Consider the following 17,183-nt stretch of genomic DNA (forward strand, 5'->3'; position numbering starts at 1 on the left):
TCGCACCTACAAAAGATTACAACATAAATTTTATTGTAAAGGTATGAAATCTTCATTCAAGACTTTTATATCTCATTGTGATATTTTCCAAGGAAATAAATCTAAAGCAATTAGTACACCAAGATTATTAAATCCTCTCCCAATTCCTACTGATATTTGGTTGGATATTTCGATGGACTTTGTTGATGGATTTCCACCTTCAGATTGTATAACTTATGTTCTTGTTATAGTGGATCGTTTATCTAAGTATGCATATTTTTTAGCACTTAAACATCCATATTCAGCAAGTTCTGTTGCAGAGTTATTTGTACGTGAAATTGTACGTCTGCATGGCATACCAAGAAGCATTGTGAGTGGTAGAGATCCAATATTTATAAGCAATTTCTGGGAAGCATACTTTGCTTTACAAAACAATAAATTGTGTCGTAGCTCTGCTTATCATCCTCAGTCTGATGGACAAACAGAGGTTACTAATAAAACTTTGGAATGTTACTTATGGTGTTTTGCTGGTACTGAACCTAGTGAATGGTCTAAGTGGTTACCATGGGCAGAATGGTGGTATAATACAAGTTTTTATTCTGCAATAAAGATGTCTCCATATCAGGCAGTTTATAGCCGCTTACCACCAATAATATCTTCATATCTGCCAGGATCCACATCGGTCCATGCTGTTGATACTACTTTGAAAGCTAGAGACCACATATTAAGGATTTTGAAATCTCAGTTAGAAGCTGCTCAAACAAGAATGAAGAATTATGTTGATTCCAATCGAACTGAAAGACATTTTGCAATAAATGATTGGGTTTTTCTTCATCTCCAGCCATACAGACAACAAACACTTGCAACTCAGGGATATTCAGAGCTTTCTCCTAAGTTCTACGGACCTTTTCATGTTTTGGACAAGATTGGAACTGTTGCTTATAGGTTGGAATTACCTACTACAAATTGCATACATCCAGTGTTTCATGTTTCACATCTTAAGTTGAAATTGGGTTCTTCAGTTTTTATTGATCCACATCTTCCAATAACTGTTGATTATGATAAACGGGAGCCAAATACTATTTTGGAACGTAAACTGTTCAAGAAAGTTGCTATTGCATGTACTAAATGGTTGATTAAATGGAAAGATCATCCAGCTGACAAAGCTACTTGGGAGGATGCTGATGAGTTGCTGTTACGATTTCTAGATTTTGCTACTTGATGACAAGCAATGTTTCCAGCTGGGAGGGATGTTGCAATACCAATACTATTTTTAGTTAGCTTTCCTTATTTATTTAAACTCCGGTTAAGCTTAGTCAGTTTCCTTATTAGTTAGCTTCTTACAATTAATATTACTTGATAAACAAGTTTAGTTTTCTATAAATACGCAGTCATGAGCTTTTATTCGGACCACTTCAATTAATACAACTCAGTTCTCTTTATTGGTTACAAAGCAGAGGTGGATGATCCCCATAAAAAGGGATTATATCTTAGGGTTCTTATATATCTGTTTCAGTGTTTTGATTGTTAAAATTTGTGTGAAGATCATCTGCACATGACTTTTCGTTCTAAGCATATAATCTTCGCGTTCACAACAAGTTTTGAAACGTGCAAACATTGACGACTACTTGGGTACCAAAGAGTTGAACCATTACATTACTCTCTTGAAATCTGGTGTCGTAAATTCTCAAGATATTATCAAGAATTATGTTACAAGTGGGATTCAACAACACACGAGTATGCTCACATGTTGGTGATTCATCTCCTTTGGGAACGAAATCAAAATCATGGAGAACATCTCTTGTTCCCAAAAATTGGTGATTCATCTTCCCTAGGAACAAAATCAAATATCAAAATTACGGAGAACATCCCCAACCCCGAAAAGAAACTTGCATGTTCCATGTCTAACAACGAAAGGAAAAAAAACCAAGTGATCGATTATCTGGTTTTTCGCGGCGGCGATAAATTTTGGGTCTGAGATAGTGAAAGAGAAAGATGGGTACGATGCGTTGCATTCTTTGAAATTTCATTCATGAACCTAGAATCTACGCCGCGCGTTCGAAGAATAGGATGTGGTCTGGAGAACAATAGCCATTGATTTATCTTTGTGAGGACAAATCTGGACCACCACCAACACAGGCAAACTTAGCCAAGCTGTATTTTGTACTCTTGCTATCAAGGTTTTTAAATCGTAAATCGAATCGTGAATCGTTTTTTATTTTGATGAATCGAATCGTATATTGAATCGTGAAACATAAATTCATGGTTGATTACTGGATCGCTATATTTTAATATGTATGCTTATAAATATTAGTGAACTAAATGAAATGGTTGGTAAAACTTTGACCTTTTAACTTATAAATTGAAAATACATTCATAATAATCACCAACATCCAAGATGGTTCAGTGGTTGATTACTGGATCGCTATATTTTAATATGCATGCTTACAAATATTAATGAACTAAAAAATGGTTGGTAAAACTTTGACCTTTTATCTTATAAATTGAAAATACATTTATAATAATTACCAACATCCAAGATGTTTCAGTGGTGAAGGTTGCGCACGTACAAGCTCGAGGGTTCAAGTTCGAATCTCTCCAGCCTTAAAGTCAAAAAATGCGATTATATGTGTCTTTCGAGTCAGAGACATGATTCAACTCGATTTGAGATGAAATGACGCGAATCGTATGAGTCACGAGTTGACTCGTACAAGTTTAGAAACCCTGCTTGATATTATTGTTTGGTCCTAGGGTAACATCATGAATGATATAATTGTAGTTTGGTAGTGGCAGAAATATTGTTTTGGGACCATATAAAAACAAAAATAATCAAGAGAGAAGAAATCATTTGCAAATTTACTTTCTCTCTCCTCTCTATTTTTCAGGTCTTTTTTTTTTCTTCTTCGTCTTCTGCTGCTAGATTTGTTTTTTTTAGGGTTTTGATTTACAGAGATTTTAAAGACAATAAAGATGATATTGTTAAAGATGATGGATACGATGAAGACGGTGAAGATGATTTACAAAGATTTGTTTTTTCTTGGGTTTTTTCATATTCTTTCTCTGTTGTTGTGTTTCTGATGATGAAGACGAACAAAGAATTTATGTTTTTTCTTCTTTTCTTTATTGCTGCTGAATATGATGAAGACGACAATGATGATGTGTTATTTCTTCTCTGTTTGTTGTTGCTGCTGTTGAATATGACGAAGACGATGAAGATGATGAAGACGAACTCATGTGTCTTGGAAGACTAATCTCCTGTTGTTGAAGATCTTGAATAAACTCCGATTTTTTTATGGATTTTGTGTGTGTTTATGTTAAATGAACTTTATTTTAGATCTTGAACGTGAGCATCTTAAAGAATGAACTCTATTGTAGGTTTGAATTAGTTTGTTTTTTATAGATGTTCATTTTGACGATGAACTCTAGTTTTTCTTCATAATATTGAACTTTGATTGGGTGTTCATTTGAAAGAATAAACTCTGATTTTTGTTCATAATTTATGAACTTTGATTGGGCGTTCATTTTGACGAATGAACTCTGATTTTTGATTATAATTTATGAACTTTGATTTGGTGTTCATTTAAAAGAATGAAATCGAACCTATAAAATCATTACTAAATACCCGATAGTTCATCAGACAGAATGAACTCATACAAGAAAATAAGTAGGACGTTCAGAGTTCATCAGAGGCACACACTCAAATAATTATGGACAATAGAAAAGTGCGAAAATTGATGCTAAATTATACGGAAGGATATTTTTGTCCATTTTATATTTTTAAATAATTATGGACCAAACAGACATGCGAATTTGTCGGTGGGCCAAACTGTTGTGGTCCCATCTATTAATGGACCAAACTATTATTTCTCCATTTGTAATTATAATTAAACTATCTTCCATATATACAAGTTTCTGTGTATATATGTTTCTCTCTTTAATATCACAGATTGACAATTCAATATGGTTCAATGTACCCGAAATCAGAACCAGTATTTGATGGGATTGATTGGATCAAGCAAAAACAATCATCTAAAACATAGAGAAAGATTATTGACCCATCAATATCACGAATCTAAAAAAAAATCTATACGTGAATCAGATTATTGATGACGTTTCTTCTTCTTCCTTAGATGGTTGCATAATTTATTTAGGTTCACATTTATATTAATACACATTACTCATCTCATTGTAATAAAAACTTTTGATTGATAAAACAACCAATTTTTTTTTTTAACTTAGGCTATGATTTAATTCAACACCCATTAGCCATCTCACAATAACTCGGTAAGAAATAGATTTGTACGGGATATAAAAAAAAAGAAAAAACAGAGTAAAAAATATACTTCTAACACATGAAGAAAATTTATTTGAGACCCAGTCTCATTTTTTTTTTTTTTGACGATGATGAATTTCTCCCTAAACGATTAGCTGATGATGAAATTTTTATCAAAATATTATTATGATGATGGCGATGATGATTTGAAGAAGAAAAGGGAATCATGAAATTTGAGTTGTTGTTTCTTATACTTGGATCCTTTCAGTATCGGAAACTATTAGATCCTTTCAATTTTGGAAAAGAATAATAAAGGTTAAAAGTAAATTTTGACCGAATAAATAGTCCAATAAGGAGAGTCGGAATGTGCACCTCGGATTTGATGGGTGCACAAATTTGGACTCAACAATCTTTAATGTCGATTTCCTAAAATTAAGTAATTAGGTTTCTTTTGGTGTATTTCGGCGTGCATAATAACAAAATATTTTATTGATACATTTTAATGAAGAGTGTTTTAAAAAAATATTAACGTAATCAACATTCGTCTTATATTGTTTTTAATCAAATTAGTAATGTTATTAAACCAAAAAGTATCAATGGTGGACTAAACACATGGAGCAATGTGCAAGCAGATCCATTGTTATGCAGATTAGATAGAGTGTTGGTTACACCTCAATTTGAAAGTAAATTTCCATTACTGACACATACTGTTCTATCAAGGACCTTGTCAGATCATTCTGACATTAAGTTATTGGTTCAGTCATCTAGAGTTCTTAAAAAACTTGAAGTTATGGTGGGATACATTGATTTTTTCAGGATCTCCAAGTTTTGTCATGTCAAAAAAATTACAAAACTTAAAATTCTTTTTAGAGAGATGGAGCTGGGAAACTTATGGGCAAGTGGAGACCAAAAAACAGCATCTAACATCTCAAATTGATTCTTATAATGCTACGGAGGAGAATGGTACACTAACTGCTCAATAATTTACTGAGAGAGTTGAATCGAGAACTGGACTTAAACAAATTAACTTGGATAATGCAAGAAAATGGCTTACAAGAGCAAAAACTCAGCACTTCCAGGAAGGAGATGGAAACACAAAATATTTTCACTCCTTGGACAATGGAAGAAGAATAAGAAATACAATACAAATTTTTTTATAAAGGTGAAGATAATTTTTGTCAAGAAGATATAAAATAAGAAATCTCCAGCTATTTCAACTACTTATTTTAATATAATCATCATGTAATACCTCAATTAAACTCAGAATACTTCACTAAAATCTCAGTAGAAGAAAGCATTGAAGTTGAAAAGAAGATTTCAGAAGAAGAAGTTTGGTTCGTCAACAAATCACCAGGTCAAGATGGTTACAATATGGAGTTTTACAAAGTAGCATGGGAAATCATAAAAAAATATTACATGGTAGTTGTTCAAGAATTTGAGACTGATATGAAACTAGATTGGAGAACATATTGTTATTTTATTAGTCTTATACCAAAAAAGTAACAAGTGGGATCTCCTCAGGACTTTAAACCAATCATCTTGATCAGCATCATATACAAAGTATTATCAAAAGTTCCGACTCAAAGATTCAAGCAGATTCTACCTAAACTAATCTCAGAGAATCAAGGAGCATTTGTTGCTGATAAATAAATACTAGATGGAAATTTGGTTGCAGGAGAACTAATTGACTCAAGATACAAATAAAAAAACCTGGAATCCTATGTAAATTGGATATTCAGAAAGCTTTCGACAATGTGAGTTGGCACACCATCAAGAATGTAATGCAAAGCTCTGGATTTAGAGAAAAATGGATAAAATGGATGGAGTGGAGTGTATCTTTTGCACATCATTCTATTCTTGTGAATGGGAGTTCAACAAAAAAGTTTAAAACCCAGAAAAGGATAAGGCAAGAAGATCCTTTATCTCCTTTCATCTTCATTCTAGTTACATAGATATTCTCCAAACTCGTGAAGAATGCTATGCAACTTAATATGATTTCAGGTTTTAATATTAACTCCATTCAGATGTCATATCTTCAATATGTTGATGACACTCTGGTTTTTCTCAATGCTTCAGAAGAGGAAGCTGAAAATCTGGTAATGATACTGCAAATATCTGAAGCTATTACATGGTTGAGGGTAAATTTTAATAAAATCTCAGCCATAAGTATATATGCAGATCATAAAATAGGAGCAATTTCAGAAATTCTCAAGTGCAAAATTGAATCTCTACCACTGAAGTATTTGGGGATGGCAGTTGGAGCTACTTTAAAAAACAGTTCTATTTGGGATGCAGTCATAGTGAAATTTCAGAAGAAACTTGCTCCATGGAAAAGAAATTTTTACACAAAAGCAGGAAGGGTTTTTCTGATACAAACTTCTCTTTCCATCTTGCCAATATACTATATGTCATTCAACCTCTAGTGTCGGCTGAAAGGGAGTTAAATCATATCATGAGGAACTTATTATGGGGCACAACAACTGAGAAAAGAATAATAAATTGGGTAGCTTGTGAGAGATCTTGTAAACCAAAGAAACAAGGTGCTCTAGGTATTAGAAACCTAAGACTAACCAACAAAGCAATAATTTCCAAATGGTCTTGGAGATTCTCAAGAGAAAAAAATTTTGTGGAGAAGAGTAATTCAGGAGAAAATGAAGACAAACTCACAAGCTATTTGGGTGAAATACTCAAACAAGCCACACGGGACAGGATTTTGGAACAATATTCAAAAACATAAAACTGTAGTTGAGTAGATTTCAACAATAACAATACACAATGGAAGAGCGGTGAGCTTTTGGGAAGATATTTTGGCAGGTACCCAATCTCTAAAGACAAAGTTTCCCAAAATATACAAGTTGGCTACCCAGTAAAATGCTTCAATTAATGAAATGATTCAGGCAAACTCTTGGAATTTCAAACTGAGAAGAAATTTTACACAAGATGAAAGTCTGGAATTGCTAGAATTGTTTGCGGTGCTGGGATCTCCTTCAACTTTAGATGATGAAGCTGGGGATGAAATAATATGCACAAAACCTGGTGGCTTCAGCTCCAAAACATGTTACAAATGGTTAGTGCAACAATTTCCCGACACTAACATTCACATAATCCATTTCTCTTGTATTTGGGTTAAAATGGTTCCACCAAAGGTACAATTTTTCATGTGGTCAGTGCCTCAATATTCGATACCCACAACTGATAACTTACTGAGAAGAGGGTGTCAAATCGAAAACACCATGTGTTCACTATGCCATCAGTATGCAGAAACAGTTGATCATCTTTTATTACATTGTAATTTCTCACATTCAATATGGAGTTATTTCATTAGCGGCTATAACATAAGGTGGGTACAGGATGGAACTATGATTCAACAACTGCAAACATGAAAATTCAGGAGAGGAAGGAACATAGGAAAAAAGATTTGGCGTATTCTCATTTTTCGCAATATGTTGGGCTCTATGGGATGAACATAATAGAAGAGTAATGGCAGGAAAAAGACCCAAGAGTATAGATGAAGTCATAACTGAAGTAAAAAATTTGATTTACATTTCGGGAGGGAAAGAAACAATCTTCAGAACTGTTTTTTTCAGGGAGTTATTTACTCACTGGAAAGTAGTTACAGACTGCCGGTAACAATATAGTGTAAATCAAAATGGGAGCTTGGTGTTTCACTAGGCTTTATTACATTTTTCATTTTAATACAAAAAAAAAAAAAAACTATTTTTAGGCCACACCCATAAGCAATTCTATATTTGTCATATAATTTTCGACAAACCAACTGCAAAAATCATCATGGAAAAACGGTAAAGAAAAATTGAAAAAATTGTCATTAGTGTTGCAAGAAAAATTTCACATAAAGCTTTGACTTGATTTTGGAAAAATCTATGTCGAGAGATTAAGGAGAGAAATAAGGAAGATAAGTTTGAGTAATGCTCTGTACAAATTAGTCTCTAAAATACTAGCTATGAGACTGGAATAGGTTCTGGATAAAATGATAGCTCCTAACCAGTCAGCTTCTTGATAATAATATTATTATTGCGCATGAAATGCTTCATTTCATGAACACAACTTCTTGCCTTAAAGTTAGACTTATGAAAAGCCTTTGATGAAATGGAATGGCAGTTTATTATGCGTATATTCAAAAAAATTGGTTTTACTGAAGGATGGTGTGAGTTGATAGGTAAACGTAAACACAAAATTTAGGTATTAAGGGTATGATAGTAGTTGCATAATAGGTAGTTATATTTTGATATTGGAAATGGGTTCACCTATTTGCTACCCACACTTTTCCTATTTGCCATTCCTATCAAAATATTAAAAGTAACATTGATTTTTAATTCTACATTTTATATTTACCACCTACAAAAGTCAAATTAAAGATGACTAAAACTTTTTTTTTTTGGTTGGGGGATGGCTAATCAACAAATTTCGATTCATTCAAATCAAAATAGTGATTACATGTTCGCTTACAAGATTAACAAAAAAAACATCTAAATACATAAAAAAATGTTAAGATAATCAAAACCCTAATACAAATAAGGATATCAACTACAAGTAGATCACGAAGAGAAAGAGCAATAAATTGCAAAGATACCCAATTTTCGATTATGTATAAGAGAGAGATGATGGTATATTCCGGAAATAATTCCGACCATTTGATTTTATTATATTCTTCCATGATAAGAGATGCTCCAAAAAAGGAGTATTTTTTCCATAAACTTGTAGGATGCCCTAAATCCCTAGAGTATGGATTCAAAGCGATTTCGTGTTGAATCAAGAGTAGCAAGCCACGAACCAGACATTACAGGTTGAAAAACTCGCCTCACAATGACGAATAAAAATCGCCCCAAATGGCGAAAAAACATGTCGAAAGACCCAAAAAATGATGTAGACGCATCTTATTCAATAAACTATTACCTAAAATTAGAAAATAAAAGGAAATCCTTGCTCAAGTTAGACCAGATCTGACCAAGAAAGATGAAAGGATTCTATATTTTTTCTCGGGTTGAATGGAAGAGAAAAGAAAGAAGAAACTCAAGAAAGAGAGAAAAAGAATGACATAATAGTTGACTAAAACTATTCTTACTCTTATTTTTGGTCGTTTAATTGGGCCCTAGATTTTCCCCACCATGGAAGGTGGATAAGAGGTGTCTAGATATAATTCAAAGACTAGATTACCCCAATCCCTAGGATTATGACACATGTTACTCTACTAATATATATATATATATATATATATTTTGTTTATTTATTTATTTTATTGTTATATGTTTTTTTGAATAACGGCTCTTCAAAGAAAATAAGGACTCTAAAATAACGACTCTTCAATGACAATAACGACTCTAAAAGGTACGACCCTTTAATTCATTTGTGCCATTAATGACTCTTTGGAGAAGATAACGACTCTTTTTAGACACTAAGGACATCTCCAATACAAGGGGTAGAGGTCTTAAATTAGTATGACACAAGGGATTTAATACTTTTTTCACCAAAGTTTCATCTCCAATGCAAATGTGAGGGTCATAGGTAAGATGACATGGCTAAAGTTGGGGTAAAAGAGAAAGTCTAAATAAGACTTCCTTCATGACCTTGGGTCATAAGTCCACATCATCTTTTGTGTCTAGATTTAGACAAAAAGTGTAAGACAGGACCTTGGGGATTGGAGATGAATTTTAGGTAGAGAGCCATTCTCTTTATTATTTTTTGTCCTATAGTAAATGACCCATAATCAAAAGTATAAATAAGATATCCACAAAGGATGACCTTGACCTCTAACATTGGAGATGCTCTAACAATTCTATAATAACGACAATTTCAAAAACATTAACGACTCTATGACGAAGATAGCGACTCTCCAACGACAATATAAACTCTATAGAGTCATCATTAAATAAATAACGACTTTATAGAATTGTCATTGAAACAATAACAACTCTACAATAGCGATACTTCAATATCATGACGACTTTTCGTACCAATCTGGGCAAAAAAAGAAAATGCAAACACAAAGTTTGGAATAAAAAAGTTAAATTCTAATTAAATGAGATTAATACTAATTAAATAAAAATAAATTAACCATTAACTAAAATATTTGGATAAGGGTTCTTGAAATTAGGTTTGGGGAGTTAATCCTTGAGGCCCCAGTTAATCGACGTTATTTTTCTTCTTCTTTGAAACTTTTTTCATCAAAATATCGTTCCTTCATTAATCCCTCTTTCCATTAAAAAACCATTAATCCTATGTTAGAGTTCCGTTTACGGAATATGGACTCGGTCGTCATACTACCTATACCTATACAATGACTACCTACTTTGTACATACACAATCAAACCCAGGATATGGCAATTATACGGGGCTAGGGCTGGTCGAAGTTTATCTAATTGTGTACGGAAACCATTTTTAAGAATGCCAAACAGTACTTAAACCATTTTCCTTGTCTTCAGTCATTTTCATCTGCAGGGAGCAATGAGTATGTCAATAGGCAGAAAGCTAATATACTTCGTAGGTTTGAGATATCCTAATCCTTATGGCCTGCAAGTAGTGTACTAGCTTACTGAATACTGACATCATGTAACCAAAAAATTTGGTGCCATGTCTTGACAGAGTAATAGACTACAACCCTAGCATAGCAGCCATTAATTGCCCTAGTCCAAATTAAATGGATGTTTTACTGCAACAAAATCAATCCAATGTGAGGACTAATGAATCCTGGGGACAAAAGTATTATTATACCATCTGATTAAAATGATTTGAGGTATAAAGAAGAAACAAACAAAACTGAAACTCTACCAATAATATTATATAACATCTGAAAATTATGAAGAAATCTTAAGAGCGTGAAAAAGAATTGGAGCTTTTTTTGCTAATAATCTTAGGATATTTAGGTGTTCTGAGGATTTACCAGGAATTTTTTGCGATCTAATTTGGCATACGCCAGTATTAGACAACAAATTTTGCATCTTGTTTCAGGGAAAATCATGGCTTATGTGAAGAGTTTCAGGATATCAGGGCTAACAAATAAAATGCGAGTAGGCCAGATGACCACCACTTTCTAAGTGCTCATGAACTGGGACTTGTAAACTAGTTGCTTGTTTACCAAGGGTCAGTCACCAACTAAGGAAATTTGGCTCTACGACGAAGCAACCCCATGTAAACACAGCTTTTTACACCAAATGTCAAATCCACTTTTAACTGCACTTATGGGTGTATCTGGGTTAGGGAGGTCGAGTATCTAGATCAGAACACGAGATATGCTTCGAAATTGTGTTGCTCTAGGAGGAGTTGCTAAACAATAATAAAGAAAATGTCTAAGAACTTGCGAAAATGGGAGAGGGTGAGACATTAATGTGTTATATCTTGACTTTAATTCCTCCTTTTTCTATTCAGCCAACCCAATACCTAAAAAGTAAGTACATAAAGTTCTTATTCTTTGTTCTACAAAACGAAACTGCAATTAGCTCTCACTGTATTTTTAGTTACTTGACTCCTAAATTTTATTCCGAAATTACTGCAACCGATCAACACATTTATTCTGACCAAAATCATATCCAGATCAAAATAAATGTGATGATTGGTTTTTCCACCATACCAAAAGATTGTGCGTCATTATACATACAGACGAACTCTTGAAAAACCTTCTGAGTTGAAATAGCATTGAAAACTATTAAAGAGGCATGTGCAACTTGTACACACCCCTGGAACATTGTTCAAATGCCCTTCTGGCTTTCCAAAACTATTCGCCTAAGTGCCTACTACTTAATTTAACAGTGCACCCACTATATTCTAACACCAGCCTATCAGACATGTTAGAAAGTGATTCATAAGGATGCCTTTTGCCACGATGGTAAACACTTCATCGTTAGTAAAAAACAATCGTTGGTTAGCCAATGTGTTCCACATGCTAATGTCAACAAGTACCAGTAAATGTAGTTCTTAGTACTTTTACCACTGTGTTCGACATGCTAATGTCAACAAGTAATAGTAAATGTAGTTCTCTAGGGTACTATTTATTTATGCTTGAATGACACCTATCAGGTACCAATACTCAGGTACATATTTTTACCTTCCACAAGATTCCTCATGTAACTTTTGCAGATAGAGTTGGAATTCTTTCTCTTACCAGTTTTTAGTATTGTAAAGTAAAATTTACAATGTAAAGCCAGCGAGAAAGGACTCACAAGCTTCTACAAGCCAAGTCACCACATCTTGGATCAGAAGTTTCTAGATATACAAAAATATGAAGATACTGCATGAAGAAACTCAAAAATTTCTAGGATGCAGATGTAATACCTACTTGACGCTTCTCTTGAGGAATTACTATCACACCAAGCTTCAGAAAGAAAGAACGAAAGAAGAAGAAATAGGACCGGTTCCAACTGGTTGACTAACGTTTGTTTCATAGAAAGGTTCCTATCTGCTTTCATGGGTCTCTTAAGTACACTTCCTTCAGTCAAAGTTGCTCCAAAATTGCTCTACCAATAAGTCATCACTATCTGAGAAAAGAGGCACAACCTGCAAAAAGAAAAGAAAAAGGGGTGTGCAAGATTTTCAGCCACCAATAAGTCATCACACTTCTCTTGAGACTTTTGTTGAGTCGTGAGATGCAGTAAGGAAGTCGCTTGATACCCTTTGGGTACCTGATACCCGATTGCAAAGTTAACAGAAGGTACCTGCTGGTCGGCACTCGAAGTATTACCAAAGCTATTTAAGTTGATCCAAAATTGCTCTACCAATAAGTCATCCCTATCTGAGAAAAGAGGCACAACCTGCAAAAAGAAAAGAAAAACGGGTGTGCAGGATTTTCAGCTATAAATAGACTTTTGTTGAGTCGTGAGATGCAGTTTGGAAGTCGCTTGATACCCTTTGGGTACCTGATACCCGATTGCAAAGTTAACAGAAAATACCTGCTGGTCAGCACGCAAAGTATTACCAATCCTATCATAAAACTTTTCTGGTGGCAGGGGAACCACCCGTCCCTCCCTGATCAAGGTAGAGTGATACATCATGTTATTTCTTTCTTCTAAAGTAGCCGATTCTGCTGATAACACTGGAAGAATAATTTAAAATGTATAAAGATTTGAAGATATTCAACAAAAAAAAGAACTGTATATAATTATTATTAAGTAAAGTTGTATATATATGTAACTAAGTAGAGTTGAAAGTCCACCTGTATACCAGCCACCAATAGTTAGGTCACCTTGGCTCCTAGCTCTCATCGCAGCAACACTTATTGCATTCTTAGCCAGCTGTGTGCCTTCTTCTTTTCCCATATCTGGCTCATATTGATCAGTTAAAAACTGGTTCAAATCCTCATAGTAAGAACCATCATAGCAAAAATCATCATGGAACGTTCTGTTGAAAGAATGAAAAGGCCATCGTCCCGTATACTCATAGTTTATTCTTGCCATCCTAGGCGTAGCATGTTCATCTTCGTATTCAAACATGCACACTAGGATTCCGCAGTGCGGGTCTACATTGCATCTTTTTCTTGAAATCCTTCCATAATAAATCTGCCGTGAGTGGATCAACTCTGTGGGACTTCTGCTTAAATTTGCTGAAGTCAGTTGAAGCAGGAAATGTGTTCCAAACGATAGATGATTGTTACAAATCATAATAAATAAAATGCAAGCTAAAGAAGATCGTTTCAGAGAGTCATATCCATGAGAATTACCTCACTTAGCTTCTCCAACACCAGATCAGGTTGAGCACATTGATCAGTAACTAAGACATTACACTGCAAAGAAGTTAGGGGAAGTGTTTAACACATGATGTTCCAAACGGTAGATGATTGTTATAAAATAATAAATAGACGCAAGCAAAAGAAGATCGTTTCAGAGAGTCATATCCATGAGAATTACCTCATTTAGCTTCTCCAACACCAGATCAGGTTGAGAGCATAGGTCAGTAACTAAGACAGAAAGCTCATTGTTACACTGCAAAGAAATTAGGGAAAGCGTTTAACTCAAAGTTTATAATATTGATTTCACAGGTGAAGACACGGTAGGAAGCCTTAAACTGACTACAGAAATACACAGAATAGATATGATGCATTTCTGTCTCAGCTAGCCATTCAAATACTACAAACAGCAATTCCAAAGATCTGAGAGAACATAGTATTCTAAATTCAAACTATAAATCCACCTATTTTAGTACTGGTAATATATCAACAACTGACAAGAACCTCCGACAAAGAATGAACTGAAACTGGGTACTTCTGATCTTTCCAACAAAGAGTAAATGAAATAAACTAATCACCTAGGCGGATAACAGACTATCATCGTAATAACCATATATTCAGATTGAAAAATGTAAGGATGGAGAACATGATTTTCAAGAGAGCCAAGAACTGGTGGTGTTGCGAAAAGCTTCATATTGGGACATAGATTCTATCGACAATCTTCACAAAGATTACATCCCCAACAGCTAATTACAAAGATTCTATCACAAGCAATTAGAGATTTCACTCCTTTCCAAGTTAATCTCAGAGCACTCATGTCCAATCACCATTGATTAATTCACAATAAAATCAGCACATGTCATGGTCTGGTACCAAAATTACCATCTTAATGTTTAGAGACCAATTTCAGATTAAAGCAGGAAGTAAAAAACTCATAATATCTTAGGAAAGTCTAACACATAATGGAGCAAATCCAATGGTTTGGATATCATCGATCAGAAATGATTATCTGTAGTAGTTTTCATATCATACCCGAGCATCCACCGTCCAGCCATGATTGAGGGGAATTCCAACAATGCAGGAAACTTTAAACTTTGATGTGTCCAAAAATCTATGAATCCGTCCATGTACTTTACTAGTCATTCAGTATGTAACAAAACTGATACGAACCAATGTAAATAAGAGGAAGGGGAAAGACATGTTACATGCGAGATCTTCTTTCTTTCCGTTCTGCATCCAAGTAAACAATGTCAAAACAGCCTAGTGATATAACCAAAGTTTGTTACTCAATTGAACCAAGAAACTAAAAAAGAATCATTACCAGGCACAGTCGGGCAACATGTGAAAGTAATATGGTACCAGATACTCCTACGGTATCCAAAAATCCAACGTATGCTTCGCCGCAAGAACATAACCTATTTCCATTAACAACAACAAAATTCCAAGTAAATTGCTAAATTGAATACAGGACAAGAAGTTTGTAGAGAAAATATAAACCAAATCGAACGCATAATCAATCAAGATACAGGTTCCTAATTCCGGATCTGTCAATGCAAAGCCACTTAAGTAGAAGCTACAAGAAAGTTCAAGAAATTCTAAGAGTTTAATTGAATTCTGCGAAATGGAACAATCAAAATAAAAAAATAATGAAAACTGAAAGCCCTAGAAAAATGAACTTGAGAAGAAGCATGAGTAGAAGAGTACTTACAGACAGCGACGAGAGGAAAATGTCTATCATTATCCTGAGAGACAATCCTACTCGAGGTCCTTTAGAGTTTGAGAGTACAGTCTCCGTAATTTGTTGATCACCTGACTCTTCTTCTTTAACTTGTACCGACGCCATTGATGAGTTTTGCTCTTTCACTTTACTTTACCAATTTTCAAATAGAGAGAGAAAGCGTAGAGAAGTATTATATAGTGAATGCGCGTGGATGGTACTACGTTTTGATGATAGTCCCACGTCGGGGACTACGCTAATTAGCAGTACGTTACACAGTTGGGATTGGACTCCGGTGCCGGATGGCTGTGAATTGAACGCTCAAACAGCCATCCCAAAAGAATTAAAATAAAATAAAAACAGTTGAACAGCAAAAAAAAAAAAAATTATATCTTTCCAATTAATTAATAATTGAAATTGAAATTGATATTAATAAAGAAGGTTCGTACAACGAGTTGGCTGGAAATCTAGCGACAAGCTGAGTTCCAACGCCTTTCTGAATAGCAAGACCTATTCGATGAAATATAAAAGAATCACTATGCTATTCATTGCTTTGCCAGGAGGAAATAAATCTCTAATCTCCATAATTTGCTTCTTTCTACTGTCACTGGAGTAAATAGACTGACGACTTATGCAGTGAATCTCGTACCCACAAAAAACCAGAAACCTTATAACATGATCTCTCTTCTAGAAATCGTCACAGGTTACAAGTTCATCTCAATGGTATAAACTCTTGTGCCACTAATGAACACATTCCCTGTGTTTATAAGAATGAGTCTAGTTAATCTAAGTCTGGGAAATGGGTCTCTGTATCCTGATCCTCTTGAACCAATATCAAGAGGTCCTAGATTTTGTTCTCAGAGAAATCCTTCTGACGGATATGTTAAACAGGTTGCGTCCTACTCATCCGGGATGAAAGTCAACCGAATGAAGGCAAAAGAATACAAAAGTTAAACATTAAGATGATGTGTAGAACTCTTTCCTCAATGATCGTTGTGGGATCACCTCTCACTCTACCACCTGATTCCAAGTATCCTTATCCTTGTTTCTAACTTTAGAGGTGCAAGGATGATGATTCAGAAATACTCAAGTGTGTTGTATAATATTTTGTGCTTTACTTGTGTTTTTATTGCTGCCGGTCCACAAACGTTCGCGTCCTCCTCCTGTGAGTTCATAGGGTTTTCATGACAAGAGTTTTTGTCTCCTGTTTGCAAACACATATATATTTACTCTATATTGTATTTTTTCATCCCTAAAAAAAAAATATGGAGAACTCTGCAAAATCTCAAGAGATTGTGCATCTTGATATGGAGGAAGACACTCAGGGACGTGAGTCAATTCAAGAGCTGGTTCTAAAGAAGATGCTTGAAAGAAAGGATCACAACTCCTGGATTCATAATTTTGTTAAGGATTTAACTCGTTTTCAGAACGATTCAAAGGTCGAGTTTGCAAATCTTCAACTGAAAATAAACCAACTCTTAGATGGTCAGGATGGGATCCTTCCTAATCAGAATATTCTGATACGGATCCAAGGCTAGACA

At 34.4% G+C, this 17,183-nt stretch overlaps 1 protein-coding gene across 1 annotated transcript; it reads right to left on the minus strand.

Annotated features, from left to right (window-relative positions):
• Nucleotides 1–12,474: 12,474 nt before the first annotated feature.
• On the minus strand, nt 12,475–15,768 carry LOC113324889. Its single transcript, XM_026573170.1, has 10 exons — nt 15,634–15,768; nt 15,247–15,340; nt 15,131–15,155; nt 14,958–15,036; nt 14,107–14,181; nt 13,920–13,982; nt 13,416–13,789; nt 13,153–13,295; nt 12,919–13,014; nt 12,475–12,760 (listed from the first exon to the last, which is right to left on the minus strand). Exons 1-7 carry the CDS (start codon nt 15,766–15,768, stop codon nt 13,685–13,687), a joined length of 576 nt encoding a protein of 191 aa, XP_026428955.1. The 3' UTR covers nt 12,475–12,760; nt 12,919–13,014; nt 13,153–13,295; nt 13,416–13,684.
• Between the last annotated feature and the right edge of the window lie 1,415 nt (nt 15,769–17,183).

Source organism: Papaver somniferum, chromosome 11, assembly GCF_003573695.1.
Source record: "Papaver somniferum cultivar HN1 chromosome 11, ASM357369v1, whole genome shotgun sequence".
Classification (NCBI taxonomy): domain Eukaryota; kingdom Viridiplantae; phylum Streptophyta; class Magnoliopsida; order Ranunculales; family Papaveraceae; genus Papaver; species Papaver somniferum.

Coding starts and splice junctions, on each gene's coding strand:
- LOC113324889 (XM_026573170.1), bottom strand. CDS start 15,768: ATGGCGTCGGTACAAGTTAAAGAAGAAGAGTCAGGTGATCAACAAATT. Junction 13,983..14,106: donor TGTTGGAGAAGCTAAATGAG/GTAATTCTCATG, acceptor ACTTCTTTGCAG/TGTAATGTCTTAGTTACTGA. Junction 13,790..13,919: donor TGTTGGAGAAGCTAAGTGAG/GTAATTCTCATG, acceptor AAATTTAAGCAG/AAGTCCCACAGAGTTGATCC.